We start from the raw sequence: 13,909 nt of genomic DNA on the forward strand, positions 1-13,909 counted from the left end.
GAGCCCAGCTTCATGACAAAGAAGCGCTACAGAGGTGTGCATGATGTACAAACCCTCCTCCCCACCACCTCTAGTTTTGGTGTCATTGCTGATCACCTATGCCCTTGCCAAGAAGGGTTCCCACTGCTGCGACCAGTCTGGCTCAGGCACTCACTGTGGTGGTGGTGACAGCAGCTGCCATCCCACTCCCCACTCTGTTCTAACCCAAACCCCAGGAGCTGGCACGACTGCTGCATTATCACCAGAAACGCTCAAACCATCAGCATCCAGCCTTGAGCAGGAGCAAATCCCAGAGCCAGCAGGAAACTGACGCTTGCCCACTGGCCAGGGAGCGGCAGTCAGATGCCACCGCACAGGGCAGTCAGCCCATGTGCCTTGGCTCCTGGAGGAGAGCTTTTGCCAGGTGCCTGGGGGGCTGACGCATATGGGACTGGGCTACGCGCCCTGTGGGAGCGGGACCCAGCCCCTGGCAGTTCCAGGGCCCTTTGTCCATGCTGCTTCCCTGACGTCTCTGGGCACCCCCTGGGGATGTGGATGATGGGAGACTTGCGTCCCCCCACCAGCCATGAGCGCATGCAGGGCTCCCCAGTGCCACCATAGGGATTTGTCTCCATGGGTGCCTATGCTGCAGGCAGCACCTCCTGCCTCTCCAGCAACTGCAGCCTGGCTTTGGCACACGGAAGCAGTTTTGTACAATGGCCAGCAACTTGCTGTTGTGAGAATAGACTAGTTCTGCAGTTGGACCTACAGCAGGAGCTGAACTCAAGTTCCCTTCCTAGGACTGCAAGAGCAGCACAGTACCTGCCATAAACTATGCATAATGGGCATCACTATTCCCAAATGGTGGCATCTGTCTGGAACCCAGTGGGATTTATTCCATCCCTATCCGTAATGCAGATCTCCAGTTGGCCAGGGACACACTCCTGTTGAGGAGTGACCCTGAGCAGGGATCTTGAGGACTCCCAGCCAGGCATCCCCATCACTGATGTAGGAGGGAAGTAGCTGCACCACTGTCACTGTGACAGCCCTACCTTGTTCTGGGAATGAGGCTGTGTGACAGGGACATTTTGGGCTGCAGTTCTGGTGTTCAAGACACACATCCAAGTTGCCCAGCCTTCTACCCACATGCTTGGTGCAGGGATGAAGAAGCAAAGCCCTCATTACAGGGGTGTGCATCTATAGCTAGCGATGCCCAGAAAAAGAAATTAGTGTTTTTACCCTTATTAACATTGCCTGGTGTGTGGTCAGGCCATGGGAGGCATGTTACCAAGGAATGGAAGATGTGGTAAAATTATCATTGCTCAAGTATTGGAAATTCACATCAACTCTACATAAAACATGTCTGTAATCCCACAGCAGTGTCCCTAAGAGCACCCTTTCATTTTTCAGAGGGGACTCTACAGAGGCTTTCCAAGTTAGCCTTGGTGTTCCTCCCTCCTTTCATGTGCATCTGAGCTGGAATAATAAGATTCAGCCCTAAGCATCATGGACAACTGTAGCCCCTCAGCCCCTCACCAAGTGCTGTGCTGCCCCACTGACCCCAGCAAATTTGGCAGCAAACCTTTTGTCACCAGCAGGCTCAGTTCAGTTGCTTTATTTCATTTCATTTCATTTCATTTCACTTTGCAAGATACAAAATAAAAAAGCCTGGAACGGAGCCAGCGCACATGGCAAGCTGCCTGGCGTCTCCTCTGGCATGCAGTGGCTGCAGGGAGCCTTTGGATGCACCTTCCTGAGTGGGCTGGGGCAGGCAGGAACAGCACCAGGGCTGCCCCCCTGCTCACTGGCTGTAGTAGTAATCCTGGCCATACACATCATATCCATGCCCTTTGTAGTAGCCGTACTCATCCTCGTAGGCCCGGTAGCTGTCCCCGCGTGCATACCCATCCTGTTCCTCGTACCCACCCTCCGTGGTGCCCTCGTCCTCCCGGCCGTAGTCCCTGGCCGTCACATCATACTCCCACAGCTCCCCAGCTGTGGTAGCATCTGTGGTGGCATCTGTGGGTCCCCCATCAACCATAGTTGTCGCCTGGGTCAGACCATCTTCATTGGTAGTGCTGGCGATGGTGGTGGCTTCGGTTTCCTCCTCCTCCTCCTCTTCCTCTTCTTCTTCCTCCTCCTCCTCTTCCTCCGCTTCCTCAGCTTCACCAGTGCCCTCCTCAGCCACTGCAGTGCCATTGTCATGAGGTCCAATACCCTCTGTGGTATTGGTGCTTGTGCCATTGACACCATTCTCGTTCTCATCTACTTCTTCTTCCTCCTCTTCCTCCTCTTCCTCCTCATTCTCATCACTGTCTTCATTTTCAGAGTCTTCCCCCTTGCTGGCAGTCCTCTGCCTGATCCCTTTCAGGGTCTCTTGGCAGCCCTTGCCCTGGCAGAGAGAAGACAGCACAGCATTACTGGGGTGTCAGGAGGCTGCACCTCCATGTGGCAAGGGGCAGGTATGGGCACAGCTGAGCATCCCCCCACACCTTGCATGGCAGGACTCTCTTTTTGGGGTACCCCTTCCAACCCCAAGTTAATGCCCAGAGCCTGGTCCAGCTGTGGGTATTTCCACAGCAGCTCCCCAAGCAGAAACAGGGTGCAGGGCATCCCAACGGGTGCAAGCAAATATGCAGTGAACAGAGCCCTCCCCACGGGAGGTCCCCAAGCCACACCTGCTGGGGGGATGTGACGTCTCCTCCCAGTGCACCCTGGCAGTCCCCAGGGGCTGCTCTGGCAGGGTGTCCAGCGGCCTTGGTGCCAGCATGAAATGGCTCCTGCAGGGACAGGGACAGAACAGCGCAGAGGGTCAGCAGCTGGAGTGGAGCGCAGGCCTCCCAGCAACGAGAGGGGTACGCAGCATCCACACACAGCATTTGGGCATTGCTCCGAGTTCCCTGCTTTCCCACAGGTCTTGTTCCAGGCTGAAATGGAGAAGCTGCAGCAGGGCAGCTGGAGCCATGCAATTAAGTGGTGGTGGCTGGAGCTGGGTGTTCCCATTCTGGCTCTGCGTTTTGCTTTGCAAAGCATGTAAAGGTTTTCTTCTGAAGTTACCTCTCCCAGTTTCCAGTAAACAAAGAAAGCCACAGGCACACTACATGTGGGCACGCTGCACATCATGTGTGGATGGTCAGTGAGTGTGATGGCTCAAAGGCAGGCGTGAGCCCAAACCCCACCAGCAATCAGCCATCAGCAATGCTTGGCCCCAGAGATCAGCAGCACAGCAGGGCTCTCAGTGGGATGCCTGGCTATAAAAAGGTGAGGAATAAACCAAATGCAAACAGAGCCTGGAGCAGCCACTGAGGAACTGGTGGGGCAGTTCACCCAGTGCCCAGCCTGGGAGGAGGAACATGTTGCTACCAGCAAATGAGCCCAGCCATGGCAGGGAGATGTGAGGTCAGTGTCATCACCGCCTTGGGCAATCCCCACCACTCACACGCCAAGACCAAGGACACCTACCCTGGCATTTTGGGCCACCTCAGACCTTGGAATACTGACAGGTGCACCTGATGGCAGAGAAAACCCAGGCTGCTCTTGTCTCCAACAGGAGAGACATCAAATTGCACTGTGCAGCTAGCTGTGCCAGTGGGAGCGATGCTCCCCAACCAGCAGCCACTATAGCAGTGCTCTTTACATACCTATAACTGACCTTGGGGCCTTTCAGCATGATTCCTCTTGCTGACCACGCTGACACATCCCTGCCTAGGAACAGCCACTGCTCTGGTGCTCTCCAAACGAAAAGGGCAGACCCAAACAGCGGCTACATTCCTGCATATCACTTAATTTCTTCCTGAGAAATGAAATTCCACCTTCTGCTGCCCATCCCACTACTCAAATTTATCCCTAGAGATTGCAGTGGTAGGGGAGAGGAACAGGCAAAATGGGGCAAATTGCAGGGAGGTGCCAGGGTTGGCACAGGGGCCACCCCATACTGTATCCCAACCCTGGATTGGTTTCCAAAGGGGAATTTAAAACCAGAATCCCAGGTTTTCATTAAATAACTTTTGAAAAAGAAAAAAATAAAAGACTTGATTAGGTCTGATACACAGGTTTCCAAGCGTACCTGATCCTTATTTCAAAGTTCCTGTGTGCCTGAGACCACTGGATAATTTTTGAGCATTTGTAGCCTGAGGAGACACAAAAGACTTTTGTAACCCCTTGCATTTAATTTTGGACCTGGGTGACTCTCACAACTACAGAGGTGCCCAAGCTCATACTGATCCAGCAGACAGGAGCAGCTTTATCATCTGACTGGTAAAAAATGTGTCTTTCCCAATATAGCATCAGTTTGTGTCACTCCACAGACACACATGCAGAGCTTAACAGGATTTTCCGTAGAAATTTTCTCAGTGCTGTAAGGGCAACAGATCCTGAAAGAGGAAGGTAAGAAGAGTCCCTAACAGCACCTTCTTCCTTGTATGAACCTCCTTGCTTCTGTTCTTTGACCGGTCCTGCTCCTTTATGAGCCACTGAAAATGGAAACCCAGAGAGTTTGTCTCAGAGTTGTTTGGTGCAACCCCCGCCCAGGAAGAAAAAGGAAAGAAAAAGGAAAAAATTGACAAAAAAGTAATAAAACAAGCCCCAGAGTAGAAAATCCAGTTGTATCCAGAGTGCAAGGCTGTGGGCGGTCAGTGACCACAAATGCTGATGAGCAGAGACTACAAAACCAAAGTTCCCAAATTCCCGTATTTGTTTTGCAGGCTGCTGGTTTGCCATACTCACCCCCCCTTCCTCCTCCTCTGAGCCATCCCCCTCTTCCTCGGATGAGTCACTGCCCTAAGAAGAGGGAAAACCAAGTTGGAGGCAGGTGGGTGGGTTTCCAGTGGTGTCATGAGTACAATGTTCTGTGCTCAGGCCCATGGGCCAGTGCAAACAGGGCACAGACTGTGCCCCCATCTCATTTGGGCCAAAATCTCTGCATTTGGAGGGCGGCAAAGCAGCAGCAACCCCTCAGAAGCACCCACCTGGTACTGTCGCTGCGGGGGATACACGTAGATGTATCTGTACAGGTAATGCCGGTGCCGGCTCTTGAAAACCTACCGGAAGAAGGAGGGGGAAAATCCCATCAGTCTGGGGACCTGGACCTGGGTACAGGAGCCACCAAAATGGGCCCTCCCTCAAGACCAGCCTCGTGTGGGACGGGGCACGCAGGGTGGAGGAGACCCTACCGCGTTCTCTTCCGAGCCGTCCAGCTTGGGTTGCCGCAGCCAGCTCTTGACCTGGGGAAAAGGTGGGTTGGTACAAGCCCCACACCAGCCCTGGGGAGGCCGGGGGGTCCCCCCTCACCTGGCACTCACCGAGAAGGTGCAGGCCATCCCCACCAGGCAGACAAAGACCAGGACACTCCTCATGGCTGCTTTCTCTAGGAACAGCAAAACACGTCGAGGGCTTGCTTTTCCAGCTAGAAAGCACCGACACTACTCCAAACCATCCACATGTCTGTGTCCATGTGGCTGAGCGAGGAGAAGAAAGGCTGACCTCCAGCCACTTCTTGGTGCAGTCACCCAACCCCTCCATAGACCCAATTCCTTCTTTTCTTTTCTTTTTCTCCTTTTTTTTTTTTTTAAAGATCAGCCTCAATTTCCATGAATATATGTTGTTTTTTCTAGAAGCCACAAAATACCAGAAAAGCAAGTTTCACCATGTAGTGGACTCATCCTTTCCTGGAGCAGGACTACTCACTCCTGCTTCCCCATTGCCTTTGAGGGAGGGGAGAAAGCCAAGCCCCACTGGAGATGTGACAGGAGCAGCTGGGAGCACTGCCCACGGTGGCCGCCCTCCCACAGCTCCAAGACCTGCTCAGGCTCTGCCCAGGGAGCAGTGCTCCTGGGAATCACACCACAGACAGTTTAACCTCACTGAGGAAAAACAAACGAGCAAACAAATAATGGAAATAATTGGCTTCTACAGCCTGCCATTGGCAAAAATAACAGTGGCAAGGCACCAATGCAAAGAGCCCCCCACAGGCACACTTGGAAGGGACTTGCCTCTGGGCAGGTCTGAGCTGCAGACCCGAAGCACCAAAACACAGCCTGCCCTCCTCCATCAAGGAGCAAGGAGCACACCCAAACCTTCCAGCAGTACCCCAGCCTTCCCCCAGGGAGGGATGCTCCCAGCATCCTCCCGAGCTCAGCCAGGCCCACTGACCTTCCTTTTTCCTACCCTTCCTCTGCCTAAACTCAACATCAGCTGAGCTTGTGAGGAGTCGTTGTTACATTTGTCTGTGCTTGAAGTTTCCCTATTTTTGCTTAACTCAGGCTAGAAAACAAGTGGCCACAAGCTTCCCTGACCTCACAGCAAGGCTCTGGATGCTCATCCCCTCCACCCAAGCGCTTCATGAAGCCACAGCCCCAGGCAAGGAATAAAAGCAGCACCCTGTCCTGCCAGCAAGCTGAGCCCCTCCATCTCCCTGCAAAAATCAGACAGCAATGCACAACCCAGCTGGGAAGAGCAGCAGCAAGCTTACCCTGCCCCAGCACCGAGAGCTACCCACGGAGTCAGCTGGCACAGATTTCCTCCTGCTGCTGCCCTGCTGGGATATAAGGTCTGGCTTTGCCCCCCCCCCCCCAAGCCAGTCACCGCCCTGCCCGGAGTGACGCCGGCCCTCCAGAGTGCACCAAAAACCCTCCAAAACTTAAACGCTGGCAGATTTGGTGCACAAACATAGCGCCCCGTGCTGCTGCCAAACCCAGCAAGGTTTGCACTGCACCGCTTAATTGAGGGTCTGGCCTCAGATGAGCGGCCGGGAGGCCGAGGGTATAATAACACTCTGGGTTTTAATTAAAATAAATATTGGGAAATCTGTTCCTGGGGGGTGTCCACCTCCATTTTTGGGAAATTCTGTCACTGTTTTTTCAAGTAGACAAAATGACCAACCTCAAAGGCCCGGCTCCACAGCCAGTTGGATAGAGCCATTAGACTGAAAAGAAAGCTAAATCCAAACAAATCCCTCTCCAGGATGCCTGCAGAAGCCTTGGTAAAGGCAGGGAAAGAAAAGGGGACTCAGATACAGGTGACACCTTTGGGAGCCATTTCTGCCACAGTGTTGCTACAAACTGCAAGTCTGCTTTTTTTCTAATGCCCCACTAACTACCCAGACCCACACAGGGGCCAGCCCAGTCCCCTGCTCTCCAAAATCAGGCGTTGCTCAGTTAAAATCTGTGTTTGTCCCCAGCAAAGCAGAATAACTGCTTGGGGTGGGGGGAAAAGTGAAAAAAACCCCACCCATGTGTCCGCTCAAATCTCACTGGGGACTTTGGTGGCAGGATACAGCAAGCGGATGCTGCCCCGACACCCACCTCTGCAGGGACGTCTTTTCTCCTTTACCTATATTTATCATTTCCTGCTTGGATTTCAGCCACCCAGCTCTCCAGTGCACCTCTGCTGCCTCTTTCCCAGATTTTTCTTGCACTCTTCAGCAAAGGCCCCTGAGCTCCTGCACATCTGGGCTGCAGCAGTTCAGAGAATGACTCCTCACCAAATGCAGCTTTGCTTCCCACAGGGGTGAGGAGAACTGCAAATCCCACCTGATGCACCTACAGCCCTAGGAAAGGGAACAGTGATGCTGAAAAATAAATGCCTTTAGGCAGGTCTGTAATGGTCAGCCTAGCCAGTGGTAAAATTGAGGTTATTTAGGACAAAAAAATCCACTTTGCCATGAAAGACCCGAATGTTGTGTCTCAAAACTAGGCGTACAAACAGCCTCACCCTCAAGCAGGGGAGCCCAGCATTGACAGGTACATGATGGGGAGTTGATAATTGCTGGAACACTATACACATAACTTGTTTCTGGGGAGGGAGGGGTCCCCCCATAGCCCCTCGAGGGTCCAGCAGCCCTGGCAGCAGGCCATGCCACATGCCCACCGTGCAACCCTGGGGCTGCAGGGCACAGCTGCCCCTGCTCCATGGGCTTCAAAGCCCATTGTGTCACTGTGAGGAGTCCTAATTATAAGGGAGGTCTGGAGCTGGCCGTGGCTTTCAGCTAATGCCTCATGCCAGGAAAACCCACACAAAAAAAAAAAGAAAAAAGAAAAAAGAAAAAAAAAAACCCAGCCATGCAGTTTTTTGGTGCCAACACAGCAGCCTCTGATAAAGAGAGAGATGAGCATTGAGCCTGCCCTGCTGGGGGTGATACAGGGGGTTCAGGACAGAGACAGCCGTGCTTCCCATTGTCCCCTGCTGTCCTAAGCTGCCTGGCCCAGGAAAGCAGTGAGCATGTGCCCAGCTTTGAGCTTAAAATTTCACCAAGGCTTGGGAACAGAGAGTCCTGGTGGGAGGCGATTTTTAATGTAATTAAAGGGCTTCTGCTCCAGGCTGCTTAAAAAAAAATATGGAAAACTGACTATAAAAACACATATTTCACCCAAGATCCCTAAAAAGCACCAGGATAATTAATGTGTGCCCAAGTGCCTTGTGCAGCCAGCACCTATGTTTAGCTCCTGGAGTGGGTGCTGCCCAGGCAGGCCACCAGCAGCAGCAACCTCACCGGCACCATGCCGGGAGACCAGCAGGGAACTCAGCAAGCACATCCAAAACATTTCCATTTTAATTTTATTTTTTATTATTACTTTAAAAAGCATCACATCACAGGCTTGGAGCATTGGTCTCTTAATGCTTTTGCAAGAACTCTGTCTCTCCAAGGCAGCAGGGCTTGGAGGGATCACCCCTTTGTCTGAAAGGAATCTGGTATTAAAAGTGATTGCAGGCTCTGAAAGCTTTATGAAAATGATCTCACCTTGCTGGAAATAAAACACAGAACAGCTTATCTGCTTCCAAGGGATGGGGCTTTGACCAGCGTGGTCTAGTGGAAGGTGGGGTTTGCACCGGCCGCCAGCCACAGCTCAGTTCTGCAGCTGGGTGGGCTTGCACCCAGCAAGGGCACCTCGTACAGTTTGGGTGTACTTGCCTCAGCCCCTGAGGACCTCAGGGTCAGAGTGTCCCTGTCTGGCACAGGCTGACATGGCTCCTAGGTCCAAATTTAATTATTATTTTTGCAGGGTAGTAAATGAGCAGAGCAGAGTGCTCCTGTCCTGCCCGGGAGCACTGCAGGGCTGAGGCTGCACCATCCTATTTCCACGCCCTGGAGCTATTCTGAAAGGAAACCTCAGGGCCAAAAATAAGTAAAGAAAACAAAACCAGAAGGACACTTTGAGCATGGGGGGAAGGGACCAAGGTGCTGCTGCAGCCAGGGAAAGGGGCACACCTGCTATGCAGCTCTGTGCCCAGAGCACCCCCAAAATATGTACAGGGGGCACCAGAGGCTGAGTTTGCCCTGGCCTCCACCTCTCTCCACATGCTGTCAGGGACAGGAGTGTGTGTGCCATGGTCACCAGCTGGGGAGAGAAGTGATGAGCAAGAAGAGGGAGCAACAGTGTGAGAATAAGGAATGCCTCTCTTTCCCCTTACCTCTCAGAACACAAACACAAATGCAAACCAGCATCAGCTGCACACACAGCTCATTATTCTTTTGGCAACATCCAATTTTAGGATAAAAGTGTGAGGGGAGAATATCTGAAATGCACCATGTGTCAGTCTCCATTACCAGTACACAATCTTTATATATTGGCCCTCTGCAACTAAATGTTTAGTATGATTTTCCTTTTTCTTTGAGCAGAAATCAGGAAAAGGAAATAAATTCTATTTACATTCCTGGCAAAATGCGGGTCAGGAGTAGCTCTGTAATGTGAGCACTTTGAAGCACCCTGAACTCAGGGAAAAAACCGCAGCAAATCACCAAGGCAAGGTCACAGCTTTATCACAAATCCCAGACTCGCCACCACCCAGGCCCTCACATGTTTGAGCAATATCTGTACATTGGATCTCCTCAGGTTTTTTGTTTGTTTTTCTTTTTTTTCAGGAGCAAGAAACACCTCATCAGCCAGAGTAAGTTACCAGGTCTGGTCTCCCACCTTTCTCTGCCTCCATCCACATGTGAGAGCTCTCAACCACATCCTTAGGAGAAAAAGCCAAATAAACCCCCCAAAATGCCCTATTTTCAGGAGCAGAGCAGGAAGACAGCCTGCGTTCATTGCAGAAGTATCAACCAACAGCCTGCACACGCAGCTTAGGAACTGAGCTCTCAAGCAAAGTTAAGCCAGTGTCCCTGGACCATCAGGCATCTGGATGGAGCAGAGGCACACTGCTTCTGTGCTGCACTAGTGATGGCTGCCTGCCTCCCGGGCTGCACACACTGCTCTAACCTGGGAAAAACCCTGAATCTGGGATTAAAAAGGTGCCACATGCAGCAGAGGCAGAGTGTGCTACATGTGTCAGCAGGAACTGCTGCTCTTGTACATGTCATTTGTTACTGTGTACACACAGGAGTTGCAGAAGAGTGATATATGTATCCACATATCATAGAATCACAGAATGCTTTGGATTGGAAGGGACCTTAAAGCTCATCTAGTCCCAATCCCCTGCCATGAGCAGGGACACCTCCCATTAGACCAGGTTACTCAAAGCCCCATCTGACCCAGCCAAAATACACAGAGAAGTATGTGTCTTCTACAAAAAGTACTCAGGCACTCATTTCATATTATAGAAAGGTGGCTTTGGAAGTTTTCACACTGTCATGAAACTCCTTTTTGCTCTGCAGGTGAAACAACATCAGGTCTAGGGCAGAAAGGGCAGGTGTTGCCTCTGCCCCCCACGTGCAGGTTCAGCCCCTGTGTTCAGTAACCTGATGCCTTCTGCTAAAACACAACAACAGCTCTTTGCAGCTTTGCATTTCAGAGTGTGAAAATAGGAAAAAACTGAACTGCAAACCACTTGCTCACTCTGCAGCTTTAAGGTTTCTGTCATGAGTTTGGGGAGTGCAGTACAGGTGGATTTAAGGTTTCCATCATGAGCTGGATGGTGCAGTACAGGTGGATGTTAACACTTGCACTTTATTTGTACCATCCTGTGGTGCCTGGGTCCTTGGGGCAGTGCTGAGGGGACCACAAAACTCCCAAGACATGGCTGAGCCAAGGCTGGGAAAGTTATTTGCCATCAAAGTGCATGGCAGTAAAGGGAGCTGGAAGAAAAATTTCCTACGAGCATTTGAAAGGTTTGTAACATTTTGGGGTTTCACTGAGGTAAGAGACTGTTTTACCACGTCTGGGATATTTCTTTTGTTCAGATTGATGGCCTCGGTGATTCCATCAGAGGTTTTTTCTCCCCATTGAAAAGGGCAGAGAAACACAATCAAATTCTCCTGGCCGCACTTCGTGCTTGGAGAGGAGTGGTTCCCACCACAGAATTCCATCATAGGGGGCACAGGAGAGACGAGCCCATCAGACCTGAAGGGAGCTTACAAGAAAGAGGAAGAGATATTTCTTACAAGGGCATGTAGTGACAAGATAAGGGGGGATGGCTTCAAACTGAGAGAGAAGAGGTTTAGATTTGGTCTTAGGAGGAAATTCTTTGCTGTGAAGGTGGTGAGGCACTGGCACATGTTGCCCAGAGAAGTCATAGGTGCCCCATCCCTGGAAGTGTTCCAGACCAGGCTGGATGGGGCTCTGAGCAACCTGGTCTAGTGAAAGGTGTCCCTGCCCATGGCAGGGAGGTTGGACTGAGATGGGGTTTAAGGTCCTTCCCAACCAAGACCATTCTGTGAACTCTAAAGACAAACACAGGCCAAGGAAAAGCCCTGCAGCCAGCTGTGGAACTCAGATCACCACAGGAAGCCCAGGACATTTGTCTGCACTGTCAAAAAAGTCACTGCTGGATGGAGAGGTGGTCTGCAGGTGCAGGGGTCTCTCTGTTGCTCCCACCAAAGCCAGGAAAATAAGGGGGTTGAATAAGTGCAGCTTGTGTGCCATGGCTGCCCCAAGTTCCGCTGCCACAGCCAGGCTCAGCACTGCTGCCTCCCACCACTTCAGCCACACCAGCTACTTATTAAAAATAGAATTTTTTCTTCTTGGAAAGGACAAAAAAAAAAACCAACACAAGAAACCTTTCTTTTAAGATGATGCAAACTCATGTTTTCACAAACCCAAATGGATCCAAAAATACCTGCTTTAAACCCCAATGCTGATTTATGGGTAAATCGCAGCATTCAGCTCTGGAGCCACCCCCAATGCACAAAGAGTGTCATGTGGGTGGATAATAAAAGCATACATTGACGTGGGCATTTTTTATCCCTGCCTAACCCATCAGGAAAACTGACCCTGACAACTCCATGGCATAATCATTTCGAAACTGGAGGCAGGAACATCTCCAGTGATGGCAAAGCCTGTGGCTGACCTCCCAGCTGCTTTTCCTGACAGCCCAACAGCAGAGAGCAAGAGCTCTCCCCTTGACTGCTCACAGTGCATAGACACATGGCACGAAAACCAAATACATAAACTCCTAAAAATGCCTTAAAGTCCTCCAAGAGAGCATCTTTTGGTCACTCTCTCTCTGTCCATCCAGAACCTCACCCTGTAAAGTGCTGCCCATCATCAAGCCCTTCCAGATGTCAAGCAGGGTGGCCCTGCTCATACACAGATGAACAGCATTTGATTGGGATAGTCCAGTGCCACCAGTGTCCCCCAAAACCTTGCAGATGTCCTTGCCAGGTTCTGGGCACATCCCTGCATGGGCCCAACACGAGCGGCTCCCTCCCTGCGGCCAGGCAGGAGGTTTTCCCAGAGAAGGGCAATGCCCAGGAGGGATGGTGCCGTGGGAAGCTGTCCTGGCAGGACCGGCAGGCAGCAGCCAGCTCTGGCACCGGCTCCGTGGCTTTTGGGGAGCAGCCAGCCAGCGGGAGGCAAGCTTTGGGCGTTGCTGGCCAGGACACGAGGGCAGTGGCAGCACGTCCCCGGGAAGGCACGTGAAGGGCAGCACAGCCGGATACCCTCAGCCCTGCTGGCAGGGCACTCGTGCCTCCCGCTCAGACTAAACCCAGATCTCTCCAGTTTTTCTCTCCATGCACGAACTGAGGAGGACGGGGACACGCAGTCCCCTGCTCAGCTGTGCCAGGCTGCTGTGCACCCCAGCACCGCTCCCACAAGGATGAGGATGGACACAGGGTCATGCACCAACTTGCAAGAAGCGATTTCCCCCCACCCCTGCTACGTCTCGACCGTCCTGCTCGCAGGCCGGGCTCACTGCAGAGCTGCACTCCTCTTCCTGGAGGGATCCGAAAAAAGCTGCTCCATCCCCACCCCCGCCAGCTGTCGCTACGCAAACATCACCTCTGATGGCCCCAGCGATGTGACCCAGCCCCGCGGCAGAGGCGGCACCAGAACGTGGCCACTGCCTGAGCAGCGGCACCGCTTGCTGGACACGGGAGAGCTCACGGCCCTGCCCTGCCCTGCCCTGCAGCGGCACACACGCCGCTGCTGCAGCTTTAAACCACAGCCACAGGGATGCGCAGACCCAGCCCTTTTCGCTGCAGCCAAACCCACGCTTGATGTCTTTCACCCCACTTGGTGGGGCTGCACACCAGAATTTTGGTGCCCATGACCCTGACAGGCATCGCTGCCATCACAGCGTCCCCAGCTACTTACACGATTGATCCGAGGGGTCCAAAAAATAGGGGCCAGGTCACAGCTGAGGTATTCACCGTGAAGTGGGGATTAGTGGGATGGAGAGTCAGGAAAGAGGCTCATTCCCAAGGCAGCAGCGTGGGGAAGCTGCAACTTTCAGAGCTGATCTCATAGAGAAGCAAAAAAAGGTTACACAGGGTGAAAAAAATGTAATTTCCACAAAAAACAGGAGCTGTTCAGCTACCAGCCTTCATAGTGGTGGAAACAGGCTACAAATTAAGTGTGGTTCTGCTAAAAGTAGCAAAAAATAATTTAGTTTTTTTACTGGTTCTTGAGTTTGGTACTGCAATGCTCAGCACTGACACCCCTGAGCCCCAACAGCTGAAGGGCATGTACCCACTCACCCTGCCCCCTTGGGTACTGTCCCCTGCAGAGCCACCACCTCATGCTGTAAAAGTGACACAACAGCCCAAGGC

General features: G+C 52.2%; 1 protein-coding gene across 3 annotated transcripts; it reads right to left on the reverse strand.

Annotated features, from left to right (window-relative positions):
* Window position 1: 1 nt before the first annotated feature.
* IBSP (integrin binding sialoprotein) lies at window positions 2-13,587 on the reverse strand. Of its 3 annotated transcripts, none has more exons than XM_032110183.1 (7): window positions 13,455-13,587; window positions 5,280-5,344; window positions 5,151-5,201; window positions 4,947-5,018; window positions 4,705-4,758; window positions 2,658-2,759; window positions 2-2,371 (listed from the first exon to the last, which is right to left on the reverse strand). In XM_032110183.1, exons 2-7 carry the CDS (start codon window positions 5,331-5,333, stop codon window positions 1,781-1,783), a joined length of 924 nt encoding a protein of 307 aa, XP_031966074.1. In that variant the 5' UTR covers window positions 5,334-5,344; window positions 13,455-13,587; the 3' UTR covers window positions 2-1,780. The 3 variants fall into 3 exon arrangements, with proteins under 3 accessions (XP_031966074.1, XP_031966072.1, XP_031966073.1); XM_032110181.1 differs by lacking the exon at window positions 13,455-13,587 and adding an exon at window positions 13,140-13,311; XM_032110182.1 differs by lacking the exon at window positions 13,455-13,587 and adding an exon at window positions 6,449-8,071.
* Window positions 13,588-13,909: the final 322 nt, after the last annotated feature.

Source organism: Corvus moneduloides, chromosome 5 (genome assembly GCF_009650955.1).
Source record: "Corvus moneduloides isolate bCorMon1 chromosome 5, bCorMon1.pri, whole genome shotgun sequence".
In the NCBI taxonomy this organism is placed as follows: domain Eukaryota; kingdom Metazoa; phylum Chordata; class Aves; order Passeriformes; family Corvidae; genus Corvus; species Corvus moneduloides.